Source organism: Spinacia oleracea, chromosome 3 (assembly GCF_020520425.1).
Source record: "Spinacia oleracea cultivar Varoflay chromosome 3, BTI_SOV_V1, whole genome shotgun sequence".
Classification (NCBI taxonomy): Eukaryota; Viridiplantae; Streptophyta; class Magnoliopsida; order Caryophyllales; family Amaranthaceae; genus Spinacia; species Spinacia oleracea.
This window is the reverse complement of record NC_079489.1, coordinates 42,816,027-42,840,069: the sequence shown is the minus strand read 5'-3', so window position 1 is coordinate 42,840,069 and position 24,043 is coordinate 42,816,027. Positions and strand designations below refer to the sequence as shown.

The 24,043-nt window shown below is 35.1% G+C and overlaps 4 protein-coding genes and 1 long non-coding RNA gene across 6 annotated transcripts; 2 read left to right on the top strand and 3 right to left on the bottom strand.

Annotated features, from left to right (window-relative positions):
- The first annotated feature begins 2,297 nt into the window (after positions 1-2,297).
- LOC110787644 (uncharacterized) lies at positions 2,298-5,424 on the top strand. 2 transcript variants are annotated; one of them, XM_021992273.2, is made up of 6 exons: positions 2,298-2,557; positions 2,696-2,803; positions 2,909-3,039; positions 3,506-3,606; positions 4,645-4,704; positions 5,175-5,424. In XM_021992273.2, the coding sequence occupies exons 1-6, from the start codon at positions 2,350-2,352 to the stop codon at positions 5,257-5,259; spliced, it is 693 nt and encodes a 230-aa protein (XP_021847965.1). In that variant the 5' UTR covers positions 2,298-2,349; the 3' UTR covers positions 5,260-5,424. The 2 variants fall into 2 exon arrangements, with proteins under 2 accessions (XP_021847965.1, XP_021847966.1); XM_021992274.2 differs by lacking the exon at positions 5,175-5,424 and adding an exon at positions 4,300-4,347 and having other exon boundaries at positions 2,303-2,557; positions 4,429-4,704.
- A 1,271-nt stretch (positions 5,425-6,695) lies between these two features.
- LOC110787643 (uncharacterized) lies at positions 6,696-8,915 on the bottom strand. The gene is made up of 2 exons (XM_021992272.2): positions 8,319-8,915; positions 6,696-7,445 (listed from the first exon to the last, which is right to left on the bottom strand). The coding sequence occupies exons 1-2, from the start codon at positions 8,704-8,706 to the stop codon at positions 6,829-6,831; spliced, it is 1,005 nt and encodes a 334-aa protein (XP_021847964.1). The 5' UTR covers positions 8,707-8,915; the 3' UTR covers positions 6,696-6,828.
- A 4,188-nt stretch (positions 8,916-13,103) lies between these two features.
- On the bottom strand, positions 13,104-14,363 carry LOC110804351 (uncharacterized). Its single transcript, XM_056839064.1, has 5 exons — positions 14,286-14,363; positions 13,963-14,198; positions 13,846-13,874; positions 13,688-13,753; positions 13,104-13,615 (listed from the first exon to the last, which is right to left on the bottom strand). Exons 1-5 carry the CDS (start codon positions 14,361-14,363, stop codon positions 13,104-13,106), a joined length of 921 nt encoding a protein of 306 aa, XP_056695042.1.
- A 1,849-nt stretch (positions 14,364-16,212) lies between these two features.
- On the top strand, positions 16,213-18,424 carry LOC110787653 (glycolate oxidase-like). The gene is made up of 9 exons (XM_056839063.1): positions 16,213-16,328; positions 16,421-16,551; positions 17,249-17,295; positions 17,401-17,477; positions 17,578-17,596; positions 17,658-17,720; positions 17,853-17,922; positions 17,999-18,099; positions 18,190-18,424. Exons 1-9 carry the CDS (start codon positions 16,213-16,215, stop codon positions 18,304-18,306), a joined length of 741 nt encoding a protein of 246 aa, XP_056695041.1. The 3' UTR covers positions 18,307-18,424.
- A 1,330-nt stretch (positions 18,425-19,754) lies between these two features.
- On the bottom strand, positions 19,755-21,578 carry LOC110787645 (uncharacterized). Its single transcript, XR_002533146.2, has 3 exons — positions 21,391-21,578; positions 20,492-20,655; positions 19,755-20,375 (listed from the first exon to the last, which is right to left on the bottom strand). It is a non-coding gene; the product is annotated as an uncharacterized lncRNA (long non-coding RNA).
- Positions 21,579-24,043: the final 2,465 nt, after the last annotated feature.

The window sequence follows — 24,043 nt, the reverse complement described above, 5'->3', positions numbered from 1 at the left end:
CCTTCAACTTCTAACTGCGATCCTTCACGATCAATCTGCTCCAGTCATCTTGACTGCTCACCATAGAGGACAAATTCCAAAAGGGTCGTCGCAGGGCCACCATAAGAAAAGACATGGCCGCAAACACACATAGCAAATAAACACACACGTCAGCAAAAAGCTGAGTAATCACCTGTTACAAGCAGAAACATACTAATATAGAATAATAAAGACTCATGTAAACAATGTAGTATGAAACTACATTTCAAGTATGATCCCAAAGATAAAACTAACTCCATACTCTATGAAAACTATAAATCTTCTCTTCATATGAACCTCAAATATATTGATATGATCTTTTCCTCTACTAAACATAATCAAACCAATAGGTGCCATATTTGCTCTTTGTTCTATACCTAGCCTTGGACATGGGTAATTCGAATAATAAACCAACAAGTATAAAAACTTGAAACTCTCGATAGCTACTAGAAAGACTCTCTGAGTCAAGGCCACTTTTGGACCAAATCCCACTTTTTGGGGAGATTAAGAAAAATAAAGATTGTATCTTGCTCCTCTACTAGTGGTTACTAGCTATCTCCTAACCAACATGCCAAGGACTAAGGTCTATAACGATGAGCCTCAAACCAATAATATAACAGTTATTTTTGACCTTCTCATAATATGAATAATATGATCGAGACCTATGACGGGTTAATAAATAAAGTACTTCTCAATGGCACAAAAGTTCCCAAATATAATTGTTTATCAGGCTATATATTACTATCTCTTTTTGGCAATTTCACTAATGCCCAAATACGATTTTTGATCACTCACAAAAAAAACGATACGATCTAATCTTCAATGTACTCTAAACTCATCCTTCATAGCCAAAGTATACTCTCCCTTACACAATAATAATAACATCTATATAAACTATAAACAATATCAAGAAAAACAATGACAAGAATGGGGTTGCTATATTGATCGCACAAACAGATCGTAATACATAAATTGCACATAAAGTAGCAGCTTTAATAACACAACGAAGCCATAATCCAACAATACATTATTAATACAATTCCAATACTATAGACAAACATCTCCAAAGAATAAGCGCGATTAAGCATAATAACTAATATACACAAACAACATGAACAAGATTACGTGCGCGTGATTACAACTAATAATATACGCAAACAATTAGAAAGGACTAAGCGTGATTACACATAATAATTAATAAATATAAATAACTCAATAGACTAGGTCTGTGTGATTACCTTCCGATTGTTTATATTCAAGAATAGTGTAAAAGTGAGGTTCGGATACAAACTTGCAACGATATGGTTGCCTCGACTAGTATGCAGATAAGATGGAAGACATGATAATGTGGGCTACTCATGAAATTTGTTTAAGACTCGTAAGATGAATCAAATGATGATGTGAAATTGAAAAGAGGATTAATGGGTATGATTTGAAACATGATTGGGAATTATGATTAATTTGTTGAGGATAGTTTCAATATCACGCAAACCGTGAGGAAATCGGCTGCTCTAAGTATCAACAAAGAAATAATATATAGTACTTATAATAAGAGTCCTATTAAATTTAAAATAGTATTTTTAAACTTTCCAAAAATTTGAAAAGAGACTAAATAAAAACGAAAAATCATTTAATAATACTTATAACTTCTTTTTGTTCCCATAAAATATATTTTACGAAATCATAAAATATTGGGGTATTACACTCATAAAAAGAAAAAATATTTAATTTTAGGTCTTTTAGCTGTTCATAAATTATATGAAAAAATTTAAACTAACATCTAGCAACCATCAATACTTATTTCTCTCACTCTATACATATTGGAGTATTAGTTTTTTGGCTATTAGATGTGCCTCGATCCCTTTAATTATAAAATTCAAGTCAATTTACACTTAAACAGGAAAAAACTTAAACATATCAAATTCAGATCAACCTCGTATTTAATCAGGTCGGATTAGGTTGAAAATCTCAACCCGTTTAAATAAACATGTCAAGTTAGATTGAAAATATTAACCCATTTATAAATAAATGAATCTGATTCAGACCCAACCTAACCCATTCCCAGCTCTATGAGAATATTATATTTTTTTGGTGTTAGCATCCGGTTCACCCTTGAAGCTAATTCGGATTCGGAGTGAGTTCTGGGTGAGTTCTGAATAGTTAGGTTCCATTTCCCTCTTAATTGTTATTGCGGGGACCGAACATGAATTCTCCCTATCAAGTTCAGCGTCAATCACCAATTAACCAAAAAACAATTGGTTATGAGAGCTGAGAATATTATATCACCATTAGTCTTGTTGATTTGCATCTTTTTTGCAAAGAAGCGCGAAAATGGTGACACTAACACTATCCTTGAGCTCAACTCTATCATCATCTCCAATCTCTCCCCCATTCCCTCCAAACCCAAAACACTCAAATTCTTTCTCCTACAAATCCTCCAATGCCGTCATTTCTCGACGAGGCACCGCGATTCTCCTCACAATTGCCCCTTTTCTTCTCCAAATCCCATCTCCAGCATTTGCATTCGACCTAGGCATCTGTGCGTAATCTTCTTTTCTGCTTTACTCGATTTCAATCGTAGCTCAAATTTGTTTTTTCATCTATATTTGTACTTACAAATGATTATTTCAATCTGACAAAACCCTAATTTTTGGATTTCGTCCTGATTTTTTTGCAGCAGGACCAAAAGATTGGCTCAGGGAGCAGAAGAAGAAGTCGATTAAGTATGTTTTAGCCCCAATTGACGCTTCGCAAGAAATTCTTCGCCATGCTTATCAGTTGCTCAGTATGTTAAATTTTCTTCCTTGCATTTACTTTCTTAGATTTTGGTAGCTTATCTAGTTTATTTTTACATTTCTGCCGTTTTATTTTGAAAATTTTGCATAAATAGTGGCAAAGGATTCTAGTTTTGAGCAAAAGGATTTGGAGGAAATTCGGGGAATGTTGACATCTGCTGCTAGGGATTGTGTTACTGAAGATAGGAATTCTTTGGTTGCATTTCAAGCTAGAACTGGCGTCGAGGTCTGATTTTCTTGTATTTTACATTTTCATTGACTAGAATTCTTGGACATACAGTCGATTTGAAAATATGTTCTGCCCCTTTTCTTATTTCTGGAAGTTTGTCTTCCCTGTAAGGGTCATATGGAATTAATTTTCTTATTTTGTGGCGAAATTCAACTCTGGACTTTTGGGATGGAGTAATTACTCATTGGAATATGTGTATTACTTGTTCAAGTAAGTAAAGTGATGAAAAAATGTATTTTGCAAGTTAGCAACTTAGAAAGTCCAATTTGTAAATGAAAAGGAATTGTATTGGTTCATGGTTGTTAAACTGTAAACCATTATGAGGCGGTTGTTGGAGGCATAATCTTAAAATATATTCTTTAATTTTTTTATGATTTTGCTAATGTTACATTGTACTGAGGTTGTCTAGAGAGGGTTTGTTTGTGTGTCTAAAGCTCCTAACTTCTATTTGCGTTGATAACAGGTTTGCACGTTTAAATTAGTCGTGACTAATGCAGCATCATTACTTGATGATGATGACTCTGCCAAGTTGGAAGCTGAAGCCAGGCTAAGCGATCTTATAAGGTAGTTGATATATGATTTTTTTTTCGTACCAAACTTATATCTGTTCTTTTTTATACTTCGTGTTGTTTAGTGATCGGATGTCGAAAATCGAAAGTGCCCCTTTCTTGTCTTTTGAAAATAAGCGTAGTGCTTTCTATCTCTATCCTTCCTGTTATTTCCCTTCTATGGCCTGGACAAAGGGAATTAGGTAGGAAAATGGTCCACGGGGGGATGGGGAAAAGTCTGAGATGGGACTATTTTCATGATAGTATCTTCTTCAAAGAGGCCGTTGTTAGTCCTTGACTCCTTGGCACTGCTTCACTTCATCTTTGGAGGGAGCCTATGCAGTCCCTATCTCCACAGAAGGGTTCCTCCTGCTGTTGCTGTGTAATAAATGGCGATGTAATACATTTGATGAACAAAATTATCGAAGCTTTATATTGTAAGAAATGTGGCCGGTTTGGAGTCTCTACTCTCTAGTGTACTCTATCAAGGGTTCTTCTCCCAAAATTTTGGTTGGCTAGTGTTTCAATACACTTGTATCAAGAGCTCCTTATGCATTGTAGGTGTCTTGAGTTGCACATTTAAAGCGGGAGATGTAAGAAAGATAGAAAATTCAGTTTAAGTTTGCTGAGAGGAGCTTTTTGTTGCATTTAAATTTGTAGCAGATGCTATATTTTTCTATGTTGTGATATTGATGTTTATGATGTTTAGGAACCATGTGACACGGGTACTAGCGTCGGACACGGTTAGGTTCAATGGGTAATGGGTAATCCAGAACTCCTGAAAACTTAGTGAAGCCTTTTTCTCCCTCTTGATAGTTTGTTGTATTCTTCTTCATAGACTTTTGAATGCATGGAGGTCTCACACTCTGACACAACCATTTCAAGTTGCAATTTCACCTTTGTTGGATGTTATGGGCGTCTTTGTGGGTTACTAACTTGAAATATGTTGGAATTCTCATTATTTCTGTTGTTTAGGTGTGTGAATATGTGATTGATCTTCTTATTAATTGCATATTGATACATCTATGACTGATTTAGTTATTTATTGGGTTAGATCATTCACCTTTCTAAATGGTGTGGCCAAGGAAGCAGATTTTCAGCTTGTCCCAGATAGGTATGTTGATTTCCACTTTGAGTTTATGGGCAACAATCTATGTCCTAAAATACGATGTTGAATCTCCAAAGTGTCGCACATCTAAATGAGTTGGGCAGTGAGAAATAACTTTGAAAAGACAAAGGTATAGGAGAATGCAGCCTCACTTTAAAAGGAATTTTATCTGAAATACATTTGGACCTGGTGTAAGCTCTATTTTCTTGTTTATGAAATTTATGATGTCAACAGATGTCTTGCCATATTATGGAATTACAAGATAAGTTTCACTTTTGTTTACAACGGTTACATTGTTCCTATTAATATCCTGTGCCTTTTCACCCATAAACATACATTGATTTCACCCCTTTACCAAGAGACACGTACATATGTTTGGAGCAAGTAGTATTTAGTTTTGTATATGGTAAATTGGAGAACTTGAGAAATTACCTGCATGCTTTTGCTTCTGATATGTTTGTTGTTATGTAAAGCAGACAAAAGGTTGCAAACGCTGTGATGGATTCATTGTCGTCTCTCAATAATTTTGAACAAAGTATCAAGGGATGCATTGAAGTTTGACTTCCAACTGGATGGAAATCTTGTATGTATATCTAAGAGTTGATGGCTGTGAAACAGTAGATTTCTGTCTGGAACTTCATGCAATTATTCTTGTCTGAGATGCTAATACGTTGGTTCTTTTTTCCTAAACTGCAATAGAGAAACAAGAGCTTGAATTTGTTTTTACTGGCAGTTTGTTTTTTTTATTTTTTTTAAATTGATGGTTAATGGGTGCTGTTTGCTTGAGAAACTGTGAATTGACAATTTTTTTTTTTGAGACAAGTGATGATTGGAGTCAATCACGAGTCTTTCGGAGGATGCATTAGCATTAAATGCAACTATGAGCTTCGATTTATACTTTTGTAGTCTAATTTGACATATGATGTCCTGTGCTATTAGGTAGATAATGGATGTCATTTCTTGAATCCCAGATGATATAAGTCGTGTTTTATGTGTCTTTTGATGTCATACCAATTATTCTGAGGGTTGGTTTCTGTGGAGAGATGCATATTTGAATCTTAGTGTACATTAACTTATACAGAGTATTATGTTTAAATGTTTATTAGAAATTGTTTTCTACTCCTGATCCCATAAATGAGACCATGTACTGTTTATTATATTTTTTGGTTTCTTAGTAAGGGGGGATGTGAGCGTAGATGAATGACGGGGGCTACATTTCTCATGTTTTAAAAAATTGTTTATCTTTTATATATGATCTTCATGTTTCACCGTCACTACATCAAATGGATTCCTGTCGGTTATTCGCAATGGGCTGGCAAATTCGAAAGTTTTGATGGTAAATGTTATACTAGATGTTCTTTTCTATGCTTGTACGGATATTGAGGTTGTTCTGAAGCGGATTAGTTTTATCATTGCAATTCACTGCAGTTTGTGCCATAAGGAGGAAGAGTTTGTTTATCTTTTACTCTCCTATCTATTGATCCTCTCAATTTGGCACTTTCTCATTAGCCTTGTTAGGGTTAAACTGGGTTCAACTTTGTTCTGTAACAGACGTGCTGTTTTCCTGGAAAAGAAGCATGATAAAAGGCTAGTTTACTGCAATTTAGAAAATGGTTAGTGGTGCACTTGGAAAGGAAAAAAACTAACATAATTTTGAGGGTTTTCGTTCTTCATGGTTTCAAATTCCAATATGCGAGGCTTTTGTTTATCTGGAATCAAGTTTGTCTTGTGCCCGCTGCTTCTTGATTTGTAGATAAATTACTTAATGATAGATTGAGAGCATGAGCTTGTTTATCCGTAGCCTTCTTTTTGTGGACGGGTGTCACCCCTTGGTGCCTTAATAATACAATCCTGTATTACCTTCATTGGAAAAAAGAAAGAAAAAAAAAGACACTAGAGTGGTAGATGATTCCATATGTTTTTTATTCTTCTTTTGCATACTTCATGCACTGACTGATTTCAGTCCATCAAGGTACCATTACCTTTGTTCAACGTACTTAGGTTGTAAATGATCAAATTCAAAAACTTATCCATGTAGACTTCGGTCACCAGTTTGGTACTTGGTATATGAATGACATAGAAACTCATCTGTTTGTATATTGATTTACAATAAGGAGATCAATTGGTTGTTCAAATCGGAAATCCAGAAGCTTGTACAAGATACAGGCGACAGCATGGTGTTCCATCCTCTGGGTCTATTTCGATTGACCTTGGTATGGTGCGGAGTTTGTCAAACATATTCAACGGATCATTCAGGAGCCCAAAATGTGCGTCTGGATCACCAATTTGTGATAGCTTTACATCTGAAAATCCTAGAGAAGGTAGGAGTTCATCTGGCCAATCACAGTAAAATTGAAAAGTGGACTTTGAAAGCATGGTTGATTGTTTGTTCATGAAATCTGCCAGTACCACAGTTGTAGTAAGGGTACTTTGGGAAGCTATGGTCCTTAGCACGTGGATGGCATCGCAATTGGATAGGTAGTAGAGAAGCCCTTCAAGAATCCACACAGTATTCTTCTCAGGCACAAATCCAGAATTCTGAAGCTTTTCCAGCCAATCCTGACCTGTGATGTCAGCTTCGACTCTGGTTAGCATCTTAGCTTTCATTTCTATTTCTTGCTGGTTATCTCTGGGTACTGTGGCTTCCTGTAGAAGAGATGCTTTCACTTGTAGGACTTGAGGAAAATCTACTTCAAAGACATGACTATTTGTCAAGCATTCTAACCGATATGCTCTAGTGTCCATACCTGTAAATCATTAAGAACCAATGGAACTTGATATTGAAAGAAACCATAAAACAGTTATGTTAAATTGAACAACAACGTTGACTTACTGCAGGTAGTTGTAGGTTCATTGGGAGAAAACACATTATTGTCAATGAAGAACCATCTCTCTTATGACTTGCATTTTTATGTTACCAAGCATTGAAGCCTTATTTGTTGTCTTTCTCTAATAGTTGTTGCAGAACTTGCAGTTACTGCAATTTGCTTCGAATTATAAATGTGATTGGTAGTGTTTGGGTTCACATTATGTGCGATAATTATTTTATTAAATGATGCTCTTTCGTCTACAAGGGTTTTTTTAGTGTCGTATTGTAGTTTCCATTTCTTTGGGTCTTCGTCTTCTCTGAGTTTTGCTAAGCTCCTGGTTCATTTCTCGGGATATAGATTAAACAGAATTATTCTATCTGATTTGTAGATCCATTGATGGCCATTTGAATCATTAACTTCATGATCAAACGAATAAAGGTGAGTGGTAGACTGGTAGCTATAGCTTATTGGACCGTGTTTCTAATCAGTCAACATTTACTATTTTCGCCGCCCTGTCCCCTTAAATAGGAAAGCAACAGCAGATGGCTTTGATTATGATGCATTAGATGAGAATATTAGGTTTTAGGTGGGTAAACTATACTCATAAATCTGTAGTCTAGAATCACTTCGAGTTTATATATTTGATTCCAATATCAAATATAACTGATCATTATTGTTGGAAAATAATAGCTTATTGAAAATAAGTGAATATAACTGCAGGGCATGAGAGGAAATTAGTACTATTATTTTGTTTTTGTATACAATCAGTTTGCAGAATGAGGTAGCAAAACAAGCATTTATGTGGCTGACCTGCACCAAGAAGAACAACTTGCAACATTTCCTTATCATTGAGGAAAGTAACTGCAGCTTCAAGTTTTGAATCAAACCAGAGGGTTCGAACTGCAAGTATGACGCCAGAAACTTCACGGGCTTGTTTGAGGCAATCTTTTTGTATCTTCTGGTAAAAACTAGTGAGTTGAGTCTCTCCTGCAAGTAATTCTGCTAGCATGTCATTAGTCACATGCTTCCACAGGGCTCTCCCAGCTGCAGTTTGGCATGCTGTACGCTGTAGGGGATTCCAATCAGTCTCAATTGCTGCATGAAGTTTCTGAACTTTATCAACAGAGAGTAAGCTCGGAAGCCTTAGCTCTGACCAGAATGGAGGGGCTTCTGATAATCTATTGTCTTCATTAGTCATGCTTCGAAACCACCGAGTTTTTTTAGGTAGTAACAGGGGAAATGTACTAACACAAAACCATTTGTAATTATATTCTTAAAGTTAGAGGTGGATGGGTGTACTTTGCTCATTCTCATTTTAGGTAGGGATAAGATGAAAAGGGAACCACACACTAAACTCAAATCTTTTAAATCAATTTGGTTCATGTATATAGGACGTAGTGACCAGAGTCCACGACTACCACAAGTGCTTGGCTTCAGGGTTAAGCTTTCTACTTAAGGAGTTGTACTCTTATACATATATGCTCCAATAGGGAAAATAATAAAATAAAGGAACAATTGGACTTTTGTATACGGAGTATATCGTTTGCATTTTCTTTTTCTTTTTTTTTTGGTGGCGAAAATTGATCCTATGTTTAAAAATATTTTCTATAAATTATATTAGTGAAAAATGGTAACGACCTATTTGATAGACAGTAATCTTGACCCATTTAATGGTAATTGATATATGCAAGCTTTTGTAACTCTTTATTTTAATGTTCTCATCCCGCAATGCACCTTTACTTGCTAATTTTTTTAACAAAAAAGTACAGAGTATTATTTATATATCTTTATATATTAGTTGTTGGCCTGTGCGCTAGGTGTACGATCCCCCAAGGTATAGAAAAATAATTATCAAAATGCAAGACAATTTTCGAGCCCAATTAAGCTCTGTTCTGTTCGACTTATTTTGACTTATTTCAGACGAAATAAGTTCAAATAAGTTCAGATAATATAAGTTCAGAAAAAATAAGTGTTTTTCAGACATTTTCATGCACAAATGAGTTTATTTCAGACAAAACAAGTTTTTTTCAGATAAAATAAGTTCAGTTAAGTTCAATTAAGTTAAGATAAGTTCAGATAATATAAAGTCAGTATAAATAAGTTGAATAGAACGAAACCTTAGTATATGGAAATAATTGAGCTGTTGGTCATGCTTAACAATTGAGCAGCTGAATCTCTAAGTTATTAGCCTCTTGTATAACTGGGGGGGGGGGGGGGGGGTTGGGTGGGAAAGAATGTGAGCAAAGTCAGCTTACTTTGATCAACAAGCTTGAGATGACCAATGAAGCTTAACATCTTACATGTGTATTGGGGTTGGCTGTAGCAGTGGCGGATCTAGGAATTTGGGAACGGGTATATATATATATATATATATATATATATATATATATATATATATAGAGAGAGAGAGAGAGAGAGAGAGAGAGAGGAAGGCTCTCGTGAGAACACTTCCTTACGGTGAGAACACTTTTTCATAATGGCATTTTCGTAATTATTATGATTAAATATCCCAAATTAATTATTCATTCACTGTATTTGTTTCATTTTTCCGGTGCACTTTCTCTCTCTTCAATTCCCCCCCCTCTCTCTCTCTTTTTCGGATTCATCGCTCTCCACCACCAACGTCCGGCGTGTCTCGCCGGTTTCTGTTCGCCGCTCTCCGACGCTCTCTGGTCTCCGTTCTCTGATCTCCGCTCTCAGGTCGTCGGTGATTTTGGTGGCCTCTCGCCTCCGCCGCTGCTACAGTTCCTTGTTCCGCCGCCGCCGCTCTCTGATATACGTTCTCTGATCTCCGCTCTCAGATCGTCGGTGATTTCTGGTGGCCTCTCGCCGCCGCCGCTGCTACAACTCATCTCTCGCCGCTGCTACAACTCATCTCTCGCTGCAACTCGCCACTCGACACTCGCCGCTGCTATTATCTGGTAAGAACATCTGCCTCCTCCAATCAATCAACACTTCTCAATTCGCAATCAATTTCAATCAGAGATTTTCAATCGATTTTTCGAAATAGATTTTTCAATCGACATTTTTAATTAATTGTTCGGAAATTTTGAAATCGAATTTTCAATCGATTCTTCAAAATCTAAATTCAACAATTAAATTCGATTTTAATTGATTTCTGAATTCCAAAAATCAAAATCGATTTCAATTTTGGTGTGGCGAATCATATCTGCGGTTGTGGTGATGTACTGGTGGTTTCTTATGGAGAGAGACTGAGAGACGGCGGTGGAGATGGAGCGAGTCGACTCAGTCGAATGAGGGTGGAGCGGCAGCGAAGATGGAGGTAGATGTTGAGGAGAGAGGCAGAGAAACCGCGGTAAACTGATTGCAAATTAATTCATTCGAACCAGAAATAATTCAAGAGGACAGATTTTAAAGTTTTGGTTGATTTTTATTTTGTAATTCTTCTTAGATTTGTTTCAAATGTATTATTCCAAATTTTGGTTTAATTATAATTTTTGTAATTTCAATAACTTATTTTATTGATTTATGTGGTTGGTTTATTTTTTCAATTCGCATTATAATTTGATTGAACCTCTTGATAATTAACTTATACCACTTTTATTGTGATAGGAAAGCATATAATAAATTTAGAACATGTTTGAATAAACTTAGAACATGCTTGAATGAATTTAGAACATGGTTGAACAAATTTAGAACATCGTTGAATAAATTTAGAACATGCTTGAATAAATTTAGAACATGTTCTTAAAAATTTAGAACATGATTGAATAATTTTAGAACATGAGCTTACAAATTTAGAACATGGTTGAACAAATTTAGAACATGGTTGAACAAATTTAGAACATCGTTGAATAAATTTAGAACATGCTTGAATAAATTTAGAACATGCTTGAATAAATTTAGAACATGCTTGAATAAATTTAGAACATGAGCTTACAAATTTAGAACATGGTTGAACAAATTTAGAACATGGTTGAACAAATTTAGAACATCGTTGAATAAATTTAGAACATGCTTGAATAAATTTAGAACATGAGCTTACAAATTTAGAACATGGTTGAATAATTTAGAACATGCTTGAATTAATTTAGAACATGGTTAAATAAGTTTAGAACATGGTTGAATAAGTTTAGAACATGAGTTTGAAAATTTAGGGAACATGTTTGAATAAATTTAGAACATGTTTGAATAAATTTAGAACATGCTTGAATAAATTTAGAACATGCTTAAATAAATTTAGAACATGAGCTTACAAATTTAGAACATGGTTGAATAATTTTAGAACATGCTTGAATTAATCTAGAACATGAGGTTAAAAATCTAGAACATGGTTGAATAATTTTAGAACATGCTTGAATTAATCTAGAACACGAGGTTAAAAATTTAGAACATGGTTGAATAAAATTAAAGCATGCTTGAATAAATTTAGAACATCGTTGAATAAATTTAGAACATGAGTTTGAAAATTTAGAACATTGTTGAATAAATATAGAACATAGAGAGTGTAAAAGTGTTCTCACCATAAGAAGTGTTCTTACATAAGGAGGTGTTCTCACCGGATTCCTCCCCTATATATATATATATATATATATATATATATATATATATATATATATATATATATATATATATATATATATATATACGGTTTTTTCATGAAATGCCCCTGAGGTTTGCAATAATGCACCAAATACACCTGCGCGTTTCAAAATTCATAAAATACCCCTATTTAATCAAAACTGTTCACCAAATACCCCTATTATGACTTTCCGTTAGTCCTCCGTTAAGTCATGTTTAAAATTCATAAAATACACCTAAATATAAAGGTTTTGCATAGTATACACCTATTTGTAAAGTTCTTTGCACCAAATACCCAAACTTCATAATTTGAATCCAGCGGCTAGTTTTAATTCAATATAGCCGTTATGTTCATGCTGCCTATAAGTAAGGCTGTTGTTCACTTGACTTGCTCCATGTTTAGCCCTCTATTTCCTAAATAGCCATGAGTTCTAATTCAAAAACCGGATCCTCTTCCATCCCAAATTTGTCATACCTAAGAGTTCCAAATAAAAACTGCAATTGTGGGAGAAGATTTGCAATTAGGAGCTCGGAAACGGCTAAAAATCCGCAAAAGCTTTACTACAAGTGTGATCCTTGTGATAATTTCAAGTGGTGCAAAGGTTTTGTTGAGCAGACATTTGATGAAGCTCAAAGCAAGGGAAACAGAGCTGATGAAAACAGGGGAATGCAAGAAGAAAACAGGGGAATGCAAGAAGGAAGCAGGGGAATGCATGAAGAGTTGAAGCTATTGAAGAAGAAACTGAAACAACAGAAACAACAATTCAAGTTTGCAATAAAAATTGGTGTAATAATGTTTGCATTTCTAATTTGGATAGCAATGAAGTAGAGTTGTAACAAATTTCAAGCAATAACATCACTTGTTTAAGCATATGAGCTTTACAAAAACTGATTTCTAAGTGGACAAATGCCACTGAAACTGCACAAAAACATCTTGTCTAAGCAATTGTGTTCTTTCCAAAAAGTGATACTAACTGTAAATTGCCTAAGCTATTTTAACTTTGTGCACCTACAATTCACCAAAAACTGACTAACTTTTAACTTTGTGCATGGTTAAGTTGCTGTGTTTGCTCTTTTCCTCCCCCTTGGACCCCCTTGTGATGTACTTGCTCCTGCTGCTGCTGAAGTGCTTGGTCCAGTGCTTGGTCCTCCATTCTTACATGTCCTTGAGTTATGACCAAACTCCCTGCACTTTCCACATTTCACATTGTTGTTCCTCTTCCCCTTCCTGGGTTCATTTGGTCCTCTCTTTCTCTTCTTAGCAGGTCTGCCAGCTTGTCTTTTGATGACTGGAGGCTGAATGGTAGGGAGAGAAAAGTTAGGCCACTGTGTTGGGTCTGACATGGGGTGAATATGGTCTGCATATGTAAGCTTGTATGCAGCAGACTTGAAGAATGGGGAGACAAAATCAATGGGGTTCAGCCTTTGGTCATAAATCACCCTGAGTGCATGCTTGCAGGGGATTCCAGAAATTTGCCACTTCCCACACCCACAGCTTCTAGTTGATAACCTGATGGGGAAGTTCACATGTGCATCTCTGACCTCAAATTCCCCCCCACCACAGGCTGTAGCATAGCAGAACCTAGACTCTCCTGTTCTTTCATCCACCTCTTTCTTGGCATACTCAGTCAACTAACCATCCTCCATATCAATTGCCATGTCAAATCTTGCCCCAACCCTCTCCATACACCACTTTCTGATTGCTGTACAACAACACAACAACATACATCATTATACACAGAACATCACAAACATCACAAAATAAAGGAACAGAACATGAAGTGGTGAGCTATACCTTCCAACAATGAGAATACAGGCATGTCTCTGTATGGTTTTGTGCATGCATTGAATGACTCCACAAAGTTTGTTGTGTTGTGATCACAACAAACAGCAGGGGGGGTCAAACATATGCCTGGACCACTGCTCCTGGCATGTGTCCAAGTATGCAGCAGCATTTGGATCATGAGCAGTGATCTTCTCTAATGCTTTACCATACACATACTCATTGTGTGCATTTGCAGCTATCCAAAACAGTTTGAAGAAAGCAGATCCACTAAATCCATTGTTTTTGCAATTCATGTACAAGTGTTGGCAGCAAACTCTCCTAGTAGCTCTAGGAAAAGTATCTCTCATTGCCAAGTCAACTCCCTACACAGAATATGTTCATTTTAGGCCAATCATATCTGTTGCAATATTATAAAATTGAAACAAAAAAGGAGCAAAATAAACATATACCTTCATCCTGTCACTGATGAAGGTCCAATCATCTTTGTTGCAACCCTCTTGCTCAAACATCAAAGCTATGTGATCCATGATGCAATAACAACCACATTGCAGTCATCCTAAAGGGAAAATTTAAGAAAAAAAAACATGAATTTCGATTCAACCAACAACAATTCATCAATAAACAACCACAATCATGATTACAATGAAATTCAACAGGTCACAATCACAACTTACAACTAACCAAACAATTATTCACAACAAATCCAAGGAATAACTAACTTCTAACCAATCAATTAATCTCAACTGACAATTTCAAAAAATCACTGACAATTTCGCAAAACCCTAACCCTAATCAATTTCGCGAAAAAATTGTACTTTACAAGCAAAATAAATCAGCGAAGAAGGGATTATTACCTTGAAGTAGATAATCCAACTAGGAAAAGGGCCCTTGTTCGTCCACTGCACCCGAAGCTCTAAATCGCCTCCAAGTTGCCCCCTTTTTGTCGCGAATTCACCAAACGAACACCCACGAACTCGCCAAAAGAGAACGCAACAAATTTCACTAAATTCTTGAAGATCTACCCAGAATTTTGTCAGTTATAGTAGAATTGATGAGGGTTGAAGAACAGGGGAAAGGAGAGAGAAAGAAGAGAAGTTGAGAAGTTTTTTTTTTTTTTGGAATTTCAGTCACAATTGTTACCTAAATCGCGCCAAACAACAATTAAGGGCAAATTGGTAAAACGTCACCAACGGCAAGCTAACGTCCGTTAAATCCAGGAGCATTTAATGAACAGTACGGAACTTTAGGGGTATTTTATGAATTTTGAAACGCGCAGGTGTATTTGGTGCATTATTGCAAACCTCAGGGGCATTTCATGAAAAAACCGATATATATATATATATATATATATATATATATATAGGGTCCCCTCCAATGAGAAGATTACTAAAATGAGAAGAATGAGAAGCAATCTAAACCGTCTAAATAAACTGGATCAGACGACCCAGATTAGCGCGTGAAAACAAAAAGAACTCAGGGTACTATAAAAAATGAGCAAATTTTTTGAATGCTGAAATCTGAGATTTTAAAATACTTGTTCATTTAGACACACTGATCAAAGTTTTGAATATTAACAAACCCGAACTTTAAAATAAAAGTAATGAGCAAAAATATTTGCTCATTTGTGTAAAGTATAAAAAAATGAGCAATTGTTTTGAGTATTAAGTAATCTGAGATATTAAAATATTTGCTCATTTAGACATAATGGGAAAAAGTTTTGAGTATTAAGTATTAACAAACCCGAACTTTAAAATTTTAAAAAAAAACTATAAAAAATGAGCAAATCTTTTGAATGTTAAGTAATCTGAAATTTTAAAATATTTGCTCATTTAGACACAATGAGCAAAAGTTTTGAATATTAACAAACACGAACTTTAAAAAATTTAAAAATGAGCAAAAATATTTACTCATTTGGGTAAACTATAAGAAATGAGCAAAAATATTAGCTCATTTGTGTAAATTAAAAAAAATGAGCAAACATTTTGAATGTTAAATAATCTGATATTTTAAAATATTTTCTCATTTAGACACAATGAGCAAAAGTTTTGAACATTAACAAACACGAACTTTAAAATTTTAAAAATGAGCAAAAATATTTGCTCATTTGGGTAAACTATAAAAAATAAGCAAATTTATTTGCTCATTTAGACACAATGAGCAAAAGTTTTCAATATTTGCAAATCTGAACTTTAAAATTTTTAAAATGAGCAAAATTATTTTCTCATTGGTGTAAACAATAAAAAATGAGCAAATTTATTTGCTCATTTAGAAACGATAAGCAAAAATTTTCAATATTTACAAATCCGAACTTTAAAGTATTTGTAGGGGGGGTTTAAATATTTTAGCAGAAGATGGAGATCACGAATGTGAACGAGTATGAGGCCATTGCAAAGCAGAAATTGCCAAATTAAGATGGTGTATGACTACTATGCATCTGGTGCAGAAGACCAGTGGACTCTGGCTGAGAACAGAAATGCTTTCTCTAGGATCTTGTAAGACTGCCTTACAAGTTTGTGTCCCTTTATGCATCTGTTTCTGTTTCTGTTTCTGTTTGTTCGTAGTGGAGTAATAAATATCCGCATTAATACAGGTTTCGCCCACGTATCCTTATTGATGTAACCAACATCGACATGACTACAACTATCTTGGGATTCAAGATCTCAATGCCTATCATGATAGCCCCAACTGCCATGCAAAAGATGGCACACCCTGAAGGTATACCCCCAACATACTTAATGTTTCAAGATATGTTATATGTTTGTTGTTCAACTTAGTTTCTTGCTTAACTCTAATCAATTCTGACAACTCACATGAATTATTAACCAACATATGTTATGTCAAAGCTAACTCAGATAATTGTTACCATGCTTGTTATCCCTATCTCACTTATTTTTCGGTGGACCTTGTACTTTGATCACACTCTGAAACTCAATGCCAAATTGGTCTTTATCTTCATTTTTTTGGTTGGTTAGGTCTCTCTGAATTCCATGTCAGAGCTTCTTAGGTTAAATCATTCCTCCATATATTTTTTAAGCACAATTATATTTAGCTTATATAGCACCAAAAATTTTCTCACTATTCTTTCAAGGAATAGATCAGTGATTATTTTCAGCTGTTGTAGGTGTAGTGACTCAGATATAGTCGTGTATGTGTATAACCATTTCCCCTGCAGTTGGAAGTTGTTTTTTTTTTAATTTTTATTTATTTATTTATTTATTTATTTACTGTTAACGAATAGAGATTGTTGGGGTGGTTCACCATCCATCATACAGTACTCTTGATGAATTCACATCAGAGTTTCAACATTTACTTGTGTGGAATGTAAACTGGTGTCACAATACTTGGTATAATCTAAGAAGTCATATAAAATTGATTGGTTACTAATGTTATCACTTCTGATTGGTTCGTGCAGGGGAGTATGCGACTGCCAGAGCAGCATCAGCAGCTGGAACTATCATGGTTTGACTTAATCCTATATCTGAACTTCTATTTGGATTAAAATTTGTGAAATTGTATTCCATTAAATTGGTGTGGTCATATATTTATTTGTACTTGTTTGTTCAGACACTGTCCTCATGGGCTATATCAAGTGCGGAAGAGGTTGCTTCAACAGGACCAGGCATCCGATTTTTGAGCTCTATGTAAGCTTACAGAATCCAGCATGTACTCTTATTAGCTGTTACTCAACTAAGCAATAACCATGCTTTTGAGATTGAATTTTCTTGATGTTTCTATATTTAGGCATACAAGGACAGGAATGTAGTTGCTCAACTTGTTACAAGGACAGGGATGATGTTTCTCTATTTGCTATTGTTATGCAGGCAAATGACTCTGGCCTTGCCTCATATGTCGCTGGTCAGATTGATCGATCCCTGAGCTGGAAGGTAATGTGGGATGGGATTTGAAATTTGTTTGTACTTCTCTGTGGGTGGAAACTATTTCTAGGAGACAGATTAAATTCAAGATAACTTGAGATTAGTTATCTAATTTACGTGTTTTTACTTGGAATTAAACAGGATGTTGCGTGGCTTCAGACAATCACCAGCCTCCCCATCCTTGTGAAGGGTGTAATTACAGCTGAGGATGGTAAGATAATTGGGCTTAATTTTTCATGAATTTATACAAATCTTGCTCAGTTATCTTATATTTCATATCTTTTTAACAAGACTGGTCGTTCAACATGGGGCAGATGGATCCATTGTATCCAACCATAGAGCTCGCCAACTTGATTATGTTCCTGCTACTATAATGGCTCTTGAAGAGGTAAACTGTCTTTTTTTCCCCCTTAATGTATAATACTAGGTAGGTTGTAACAAAAGTGTTTAATTGGTGAAAACTACCTGAACTCTTCAGGTTGTGAAAGCAGCACAAGGTCGCATTCCTGTTTTCTTGGATGGTGGTGTTCGTCGTGGAACTGACGTTTTCAAATCATTGGCATTGAGATTTTTATTTGGGTTTTTATGGTACTAATTCAGTGATGGTGTTGTGTACTCAAATTGGAAGGCCCGTGGTGTTTCCATGGCCACAGAAGGAGAGGCCGGTGTTAAGAAAGTATAAGAAATTAGCAAAAATATTTGCTCTGGGTAAACTATAAGAAATGAGAAAAAGTATTTGCTCATTTGTGTAAATTAAAAAAAAAGAGCAAAATTTTTGAATGTTAAGTAATCTGAGATTTTAAAATATTTGCTCATTTAGACACAATGAGAAAAAGTTTTGAACATTAACAAACACGAACTTTAAAATTTTGAAAATAAGCAAAAATATTTGCTCATGTGGGTAAACTATAAAAAATGAGCAAATTTATTTGCTCATTTAGACACAATGAGCAAAAGTTTTCAATATTTGCAAATCCGAACTTTAAAATTTTAAAAATGAACAAAAGTATTTGCTCATTTGTGTGAATTATAATGAGAAAATTTATTTGCTCATTTAGACACGATGAGCAAAAAATTTCAATATTTGCAAGTCCGAACTTTAAAATTTTAAAAATGAGCAAAAGTATTTGCTCATTTGTGTAAACTATAAAAAATGAGCAAATTTATTTGCTAATTTAGAAACGATGAGCAAAAGTTTTCGAGGGTTTCTAAACCTCAAGTGACTTGTGTCCACATGGACGCAAGCGATCCAAATACAATCATCTTGAGTACCAACACATAATATGTCAGTACCAAAATGCAAAATTGATTAGAAATACCATCAATATAAGTCATATGTGTTATTATTAGTATTCACATAATTTGTATTGGTACTAACTTATTCTGTATTGGTACTCCAAATTCTGTATTGGTACTCATTTGTGTCCAATATGGACACAAGTCACTTGTGACAAAGACTTCCTCAAAGTTTTCAATATTTACTAATGCGAACTTTTAAAATGAGCAAAAATATTTGCTCATTTGTGTAAACTATAAAAAATGAGCAAAAAGTGAAGATTAACCTACGTGGGATTCGAACCCACATTTTTTGTGCATTTGCACAATGCTCTACCTATTGAGCTAGTAGGCTATGATAAATCCTCAAATAGTAAAGGTAGTGATGATATGACGATTATTTCTAGACGAAGGGAGTACCAAACATAGAGCTTAACAGATAAGTTCATCCCATTAGCTTAAATAAAATTCAGAAATATGCTAGTATTTGATGCTTGAAACCTCTGTGAGTGTACTAGGCTACTAGTCTTTTGTATTTTTGTACTAGTATTTGATACTTGAAAACTCTGTGAGTGACCTGGTGTATTGAGTGGGTGTTAATGTTCCCCTGCAGCTCTGTGAGTTGTGGCTTCTGGAACACGAGGTTTTTATCAGTGTCTTTCTAAATCCATCCACCTATGAAATAGAAATAGAAATAGAAGCAGACATCTAATCTAGAGAAGTAGAAAGGCAAAAATATGCAGCATTAATTTGTTCGACAACCTTTTTAATGTATTGCATACATACTATTCCACTGTACATGATAGAATGTTCCAAAATCACAACTCTGAAAAGGAAGTATCCCAATCATTCGAACAAATAAACATAAACTAGGCATATCCTTCTATAATAATTGCTGCTAAAGCACAATGAGCAGAAACAGGGCATGAAATCATTATAAACAGTGTTTTTTGAGTGGTATAGTTAAGAAGACAAACCTTTATTTAGCAGTCCGTCAACTCCTAAAGACAGCAAATGATTTACTCCGTGCTAGATACAACCAAACATTTAATTCTAGTTTGACGAGCGAGTCCTGTAATTTCAGTAACTTTTATCCAGCTCTTCTTCATGACAAATAGCTGAACATGTTGAATGTGCGTGATATAACAAGCAGCCTAACTATTATTGATCACGAGCAAGCTTGACCAAGCTCATTTTTATGTATTGAGGGGTTATTATACAATCTTGATATCTAGCACTCCTAACAATCTTGATGTAAGGAGAAGAGTATAGCATGACTAATTGCTTTCCATTCGCTGCAACGCAGTCATTCTGTGGTGCCCTGAAGTTTCTGCATGGAGGGGGTATCATGCTTGGAAGTGAGGTTGCCAATGTTAGGAATGCCACTCCCTAGTTTTTATCAAGAAAAAGTAAATAAATTAAGCCAATACTCTTCTATTAATAAGGGGGTGAATCAAAGGGGGAAAAAAATCAAAATAGCTTTTTAGGAAGCTAGCTAAACTCACCATTGCTGCTATGGATGCGAAGACAACAACATGATCTTATCTTAAAGACCTTCATTTTGATTCTCATATCTCTCAAAATGTGCGGGATATAACTGCCAAATTGTCACTGATATTCATTCTGATGCATTGAGGGGCGAAAGATGGTAACCCATATTCATTAAAACCTGACAAAAAATTCAGAATATCAGATCTTATCTAAAATAAGTCAAAATAAAAGTCCAAAGGAACAAGGCCTGAGATATATCTTTCTTGTTAGATCTCCTTATCATAGCACCAAACAAGAATAGAATGCAGTTGCGAATTTCTTCTGTTTTCAGTGTTTCTGAGTTGATAATGCCTTGTCCAGAGAACTCAAAATATGTGTTCATTTAAGTCAATTATCTAAATGAGCAAATGAACTTCAAAATTATTTGCTCATTTGAGTCAATAGTCCGAAATGAGCAACAGTTGAGAAAATGATGTTCGTTTGTAGTTAATTGATAATTAAAGTAAACAAGACTGTAACTAACAACATACATCACAGGAAAACCCCATCAGGCACAACTTGATTCAAAGTGAGCAAAAAATTGAACAGAATAAGAAAAACATAAATCTTCATAACCATACACACCTAAAAAAAACTTCGAATTTACTATCCACTTCTCGTTAATTGCACCAAAATTCGACATACTACGAAAACCAATCACAACAATACTTAATTTCACCAAAATTCGACAGAAAATTAACTACAATTCGACCTAAATTAACTCATTATCTACAATTTGAAGAAACAATTAGAGAGAAAGAACAATTAAACGAACAAGAATGAATCATGAAATGAACATTAAATCTCAACAAAATTACAATAAAACTCAAAATATAACCCCACAATTTACATAAATCAGAAAAGAATCACTTACCAATTGCAATAGAGGAGACGACTCATATATAGAGGATGGAAGCGTAGAGATGGTGGTGGCACGGTGGTTGCAGCAAGTGAGGAGACACGGTGGCGTTGAGGAGAGATAATCACGGAGGGAGAGCGAAAACGGAGGAGAGAGAATCACGAAGGAGACGGAGAGCGAAAATGGAGGAGAGAGAAAGTGGAGCATATTTCTGGGAGAGCGAAGATATTTGCTCATATTTTTTTTCAATATTTACGGTTTTGCCATTACTAAAACGCAGATGCTAGATCATTAGAGTTGTCGGATCTGATTACGTTGAACGCACGAGATTGCTTCTCATTCTTCTCATTTTAAGCCTACTTCTCATTTGAGTGTAAATCCATTATATATATATATATATATATATATATATATATATAAGGCCCTTTTTTTTACAACTAAAACTTGAGTTATTAATTCATTCTACTTAACCTTATACTCCGTAGTGTGTACTCATTCTTTAACAACGATGTAAATAAATAAACTAAATAATAACAATAACTACAAGACTTCGCCTTTTTAACGACTAACTTTACCGGCCGCTCTTATACAAGTCGGTAAAATTGTTTTACGGTTAAGCTTTTTATAAATTGTTAACTAATCCGTAACTTTTTATTTGATTTACGACTATATATATGCCAATACATACACGTGAGAATTTAAATAGCTTAAATAATCATACTTATGTTTTTTGGCAAGTAATAATCATACTCATTTAATAAATTGTCTTAGTTTAATACATGGAAAAAAAATTAAAATTAAAATTGATATTTATTTCAAGTTGGGAAAAGGATAAATAAATCAAGTTAAGAGCCCAGGTGGTCCAAATAACCGGGCTCTTAGTGTTTAAATAGAAATATATCTTAGTGTTTAAATAGTAACAATATGCCTTTATTCCTGGACGTTATATGAGTGACAACATACTAATGAGCCATGATATTCTACATTTTCTGAATGGAAGGAAAGTTAATGGTCCAAATTTGGCTGCAATGAAAATTGACATGAGCAAAGAATACGATCGAATTCACTGGGGTTTTCTGTTGCGTGTTCTTAAAGCCTATGGTTTTCCATCTATGTGGATTCATTTAATATATCAGTGCATTTCAACAGTTTCATTCAAGGTTCTTATTAATGGGAAAACGTCTCCTCCGTTCAGGCCTAAGTGTGGTTTAAGGCAAGGGGATCCTTTATCGCCGTACTTGTTCCTCTTCTGTATGGATATTCTAGGACAAATGTTAACGTTAGGTCAGGATATTAAGTTATTTCAAGGCATTAAACTTGCAAGGCAAGCTCCAACGATTACGCATCTGTTTTTCGCTGATGATGCTATGATTTTTTTTCCGAGCAACGGAAAGCTCTTGCACAAATATAAGTGGTATTCTGGATCGCTACTGTCGTATTTCAGGTCAACAGCTAAATCTTGCTAAATCATTTATTAAGTTCAGTCCAAATACTTCTCTTCCGCAGCAACAACTTTTCAAATCAATTTTACGAATGCCACAAGTTTCACAGTTTGGGCAACATTTTGGTGTACCTATTGATTTTATGGGTTCAAAACGTTTACATTTTAATTACTTGATAGATAAGGTTGCGGATTTGATAACCTCATGGAATGGGGTGTTGTTATCCCAGGTACAAAAGTTGGTTTTAATTAATACCGTCGTCGTTGCTGTGGTCTCTCATGTTATGATGAGCATGGAAATACCTGTGACAATTGCGAACAAAATAGATTCAATGATTGCTACTTTCTTCTGGGCCAAACAAGGACAAAAAGGAATGCATTGGATACGAAGGAATATTTTACATCTACCCCAAGGAATGGAAGGCTTGGGTATTCGTCATTTATCGACGCTTAATAAAGCCTTCTTGATGAAACAAGTGTGGAGAATGCATCAAAATCCCCAGCTTTTAATTTCAAGAGTATATGCCGCAAAGGGGAAATTCTCTTTATCTACAGGTAAACCTAATAGATGCCAATGTCGTTTTTCGTGGGGTATGCGAGGTCTTCGCCAAGAAGAAAATGTGTTACTACAAGGGTGTGCTTGGAAGATTGGAGATGGAAGCAATGTCATAGCGGGAAGGGATAACTGGGTTCACGGTAAGATACCTGTTTTTGCGTCCCATATTCGTTTAGCAGATGCACAGTTGTGGAGTGTCAATCATTTTATTCAGGCTTCGGAAAAGCATTGGAATGCAGCACTAATTAGAAATTCCTTTGTCAATGTTGATGCAAATGCTATCTTGTCTGTTGAGCTTCCATTAGGTTCGGCTCCAGACCAGTTATATTGGACTAAAAATGTTAACGGGGATTTCACAGTCAAAACGGGCTATGCCTTTTTACAAGAGCGTCTCATGAACCAGGAATCTAATTTTGGTATAAGACAAATTAGGTTTGTACCTTTTTAAGTTATTATGGGCTCTTAAAATTCTCCTAAAGTGGAAACTTTTTATTTGGAAGATAATGGTTGACGGGATTCCAGTGAAAGCTAGTCTGGAGCGGAGAGGGATTAGTTTAGATGTAACTTGTGACTTATGCAGTGACTTTTGCGAGGATGCGCAACACTTGTTTCGCCTTTGTAATTTGGCCCAAGAAATGTGGAGGAGTTGTATGCTAGGCATAAACTCAAAT

Coding starts and splice junctions, on each gene's coding strand:
- LOC110787653 (XM_056839063.1), top strand. CDS start 16,213: ATGAGGCCATTGCAAAGCAGAAATTGCCAAATTAAGATGGTGTATGAC. Junction 16,329..16,420: donor AATGCTTTCTCTAGGATCTT/GTAAGACTGCCT, acceptor ATATCCGCATTA/ATACAGGTTTCGCCCACGTA. Junction 17,296..17,400: donor CAGCAGCTGGAACTATCATG/GTTTGACTTAAT, acceptor TTGTTTGTTCAG/ACACTGTCCTCATGGGCTAT.
- LOC110787643 (XM_021992272.2), bottom strand. CDS start 8,706: ATGACTAATGAAGACAATAGATTATCAGAAGCCCCTCCATTCTGGTCA. Junction 7,446..8,318: donor AGTTGTTCTTCTTGGTGCAG/GTCAGCCACATA, acceptor AATGATTTACAG/GTATGGACACTAGAGCATAT.
- LOC110787644 (XM_021992273.2), top strand. CDS start 2,350: ATGGTGACACTAACACTATCCTTGAGCTCAACTCTATCATCATCTCCA. Junction 2,558..2,695: donor TGCATTCGACCTAGGCATCT/GTGCGTAATCTT, acceptor ATTTTTTTGCAG/CAGGACCAAAAGATTGGCTC. Junction 2,804..2,908: donor CCATGCTTATCAGTTGCTCA/GTATGTTAAATT, acceptor TTGCATAAATAG/TGGCAAAGGATTCTAGTTTT.
- LOC110804351 (XM_056839064.1), bottom strand. CDS start 14,363: ATGGATCACATAGCTTTGATGTTTGAGCAAGAGGGTTGCAACAAAGAT. Junction 14,199..14,285: donor TCATCAGTGACAGGATGAAG/GTATATGTTTAT, acceptor TATTCTGTGTAG/GGAGTTGACTTGGCAATGAG. Junction 13,616..13,687: donor GGCAATTGATATGGAGGATG/GTTAGTTGACTG, acceptor GCTATGCTACAG/CCTGTGGTGGGGGGGAATTT.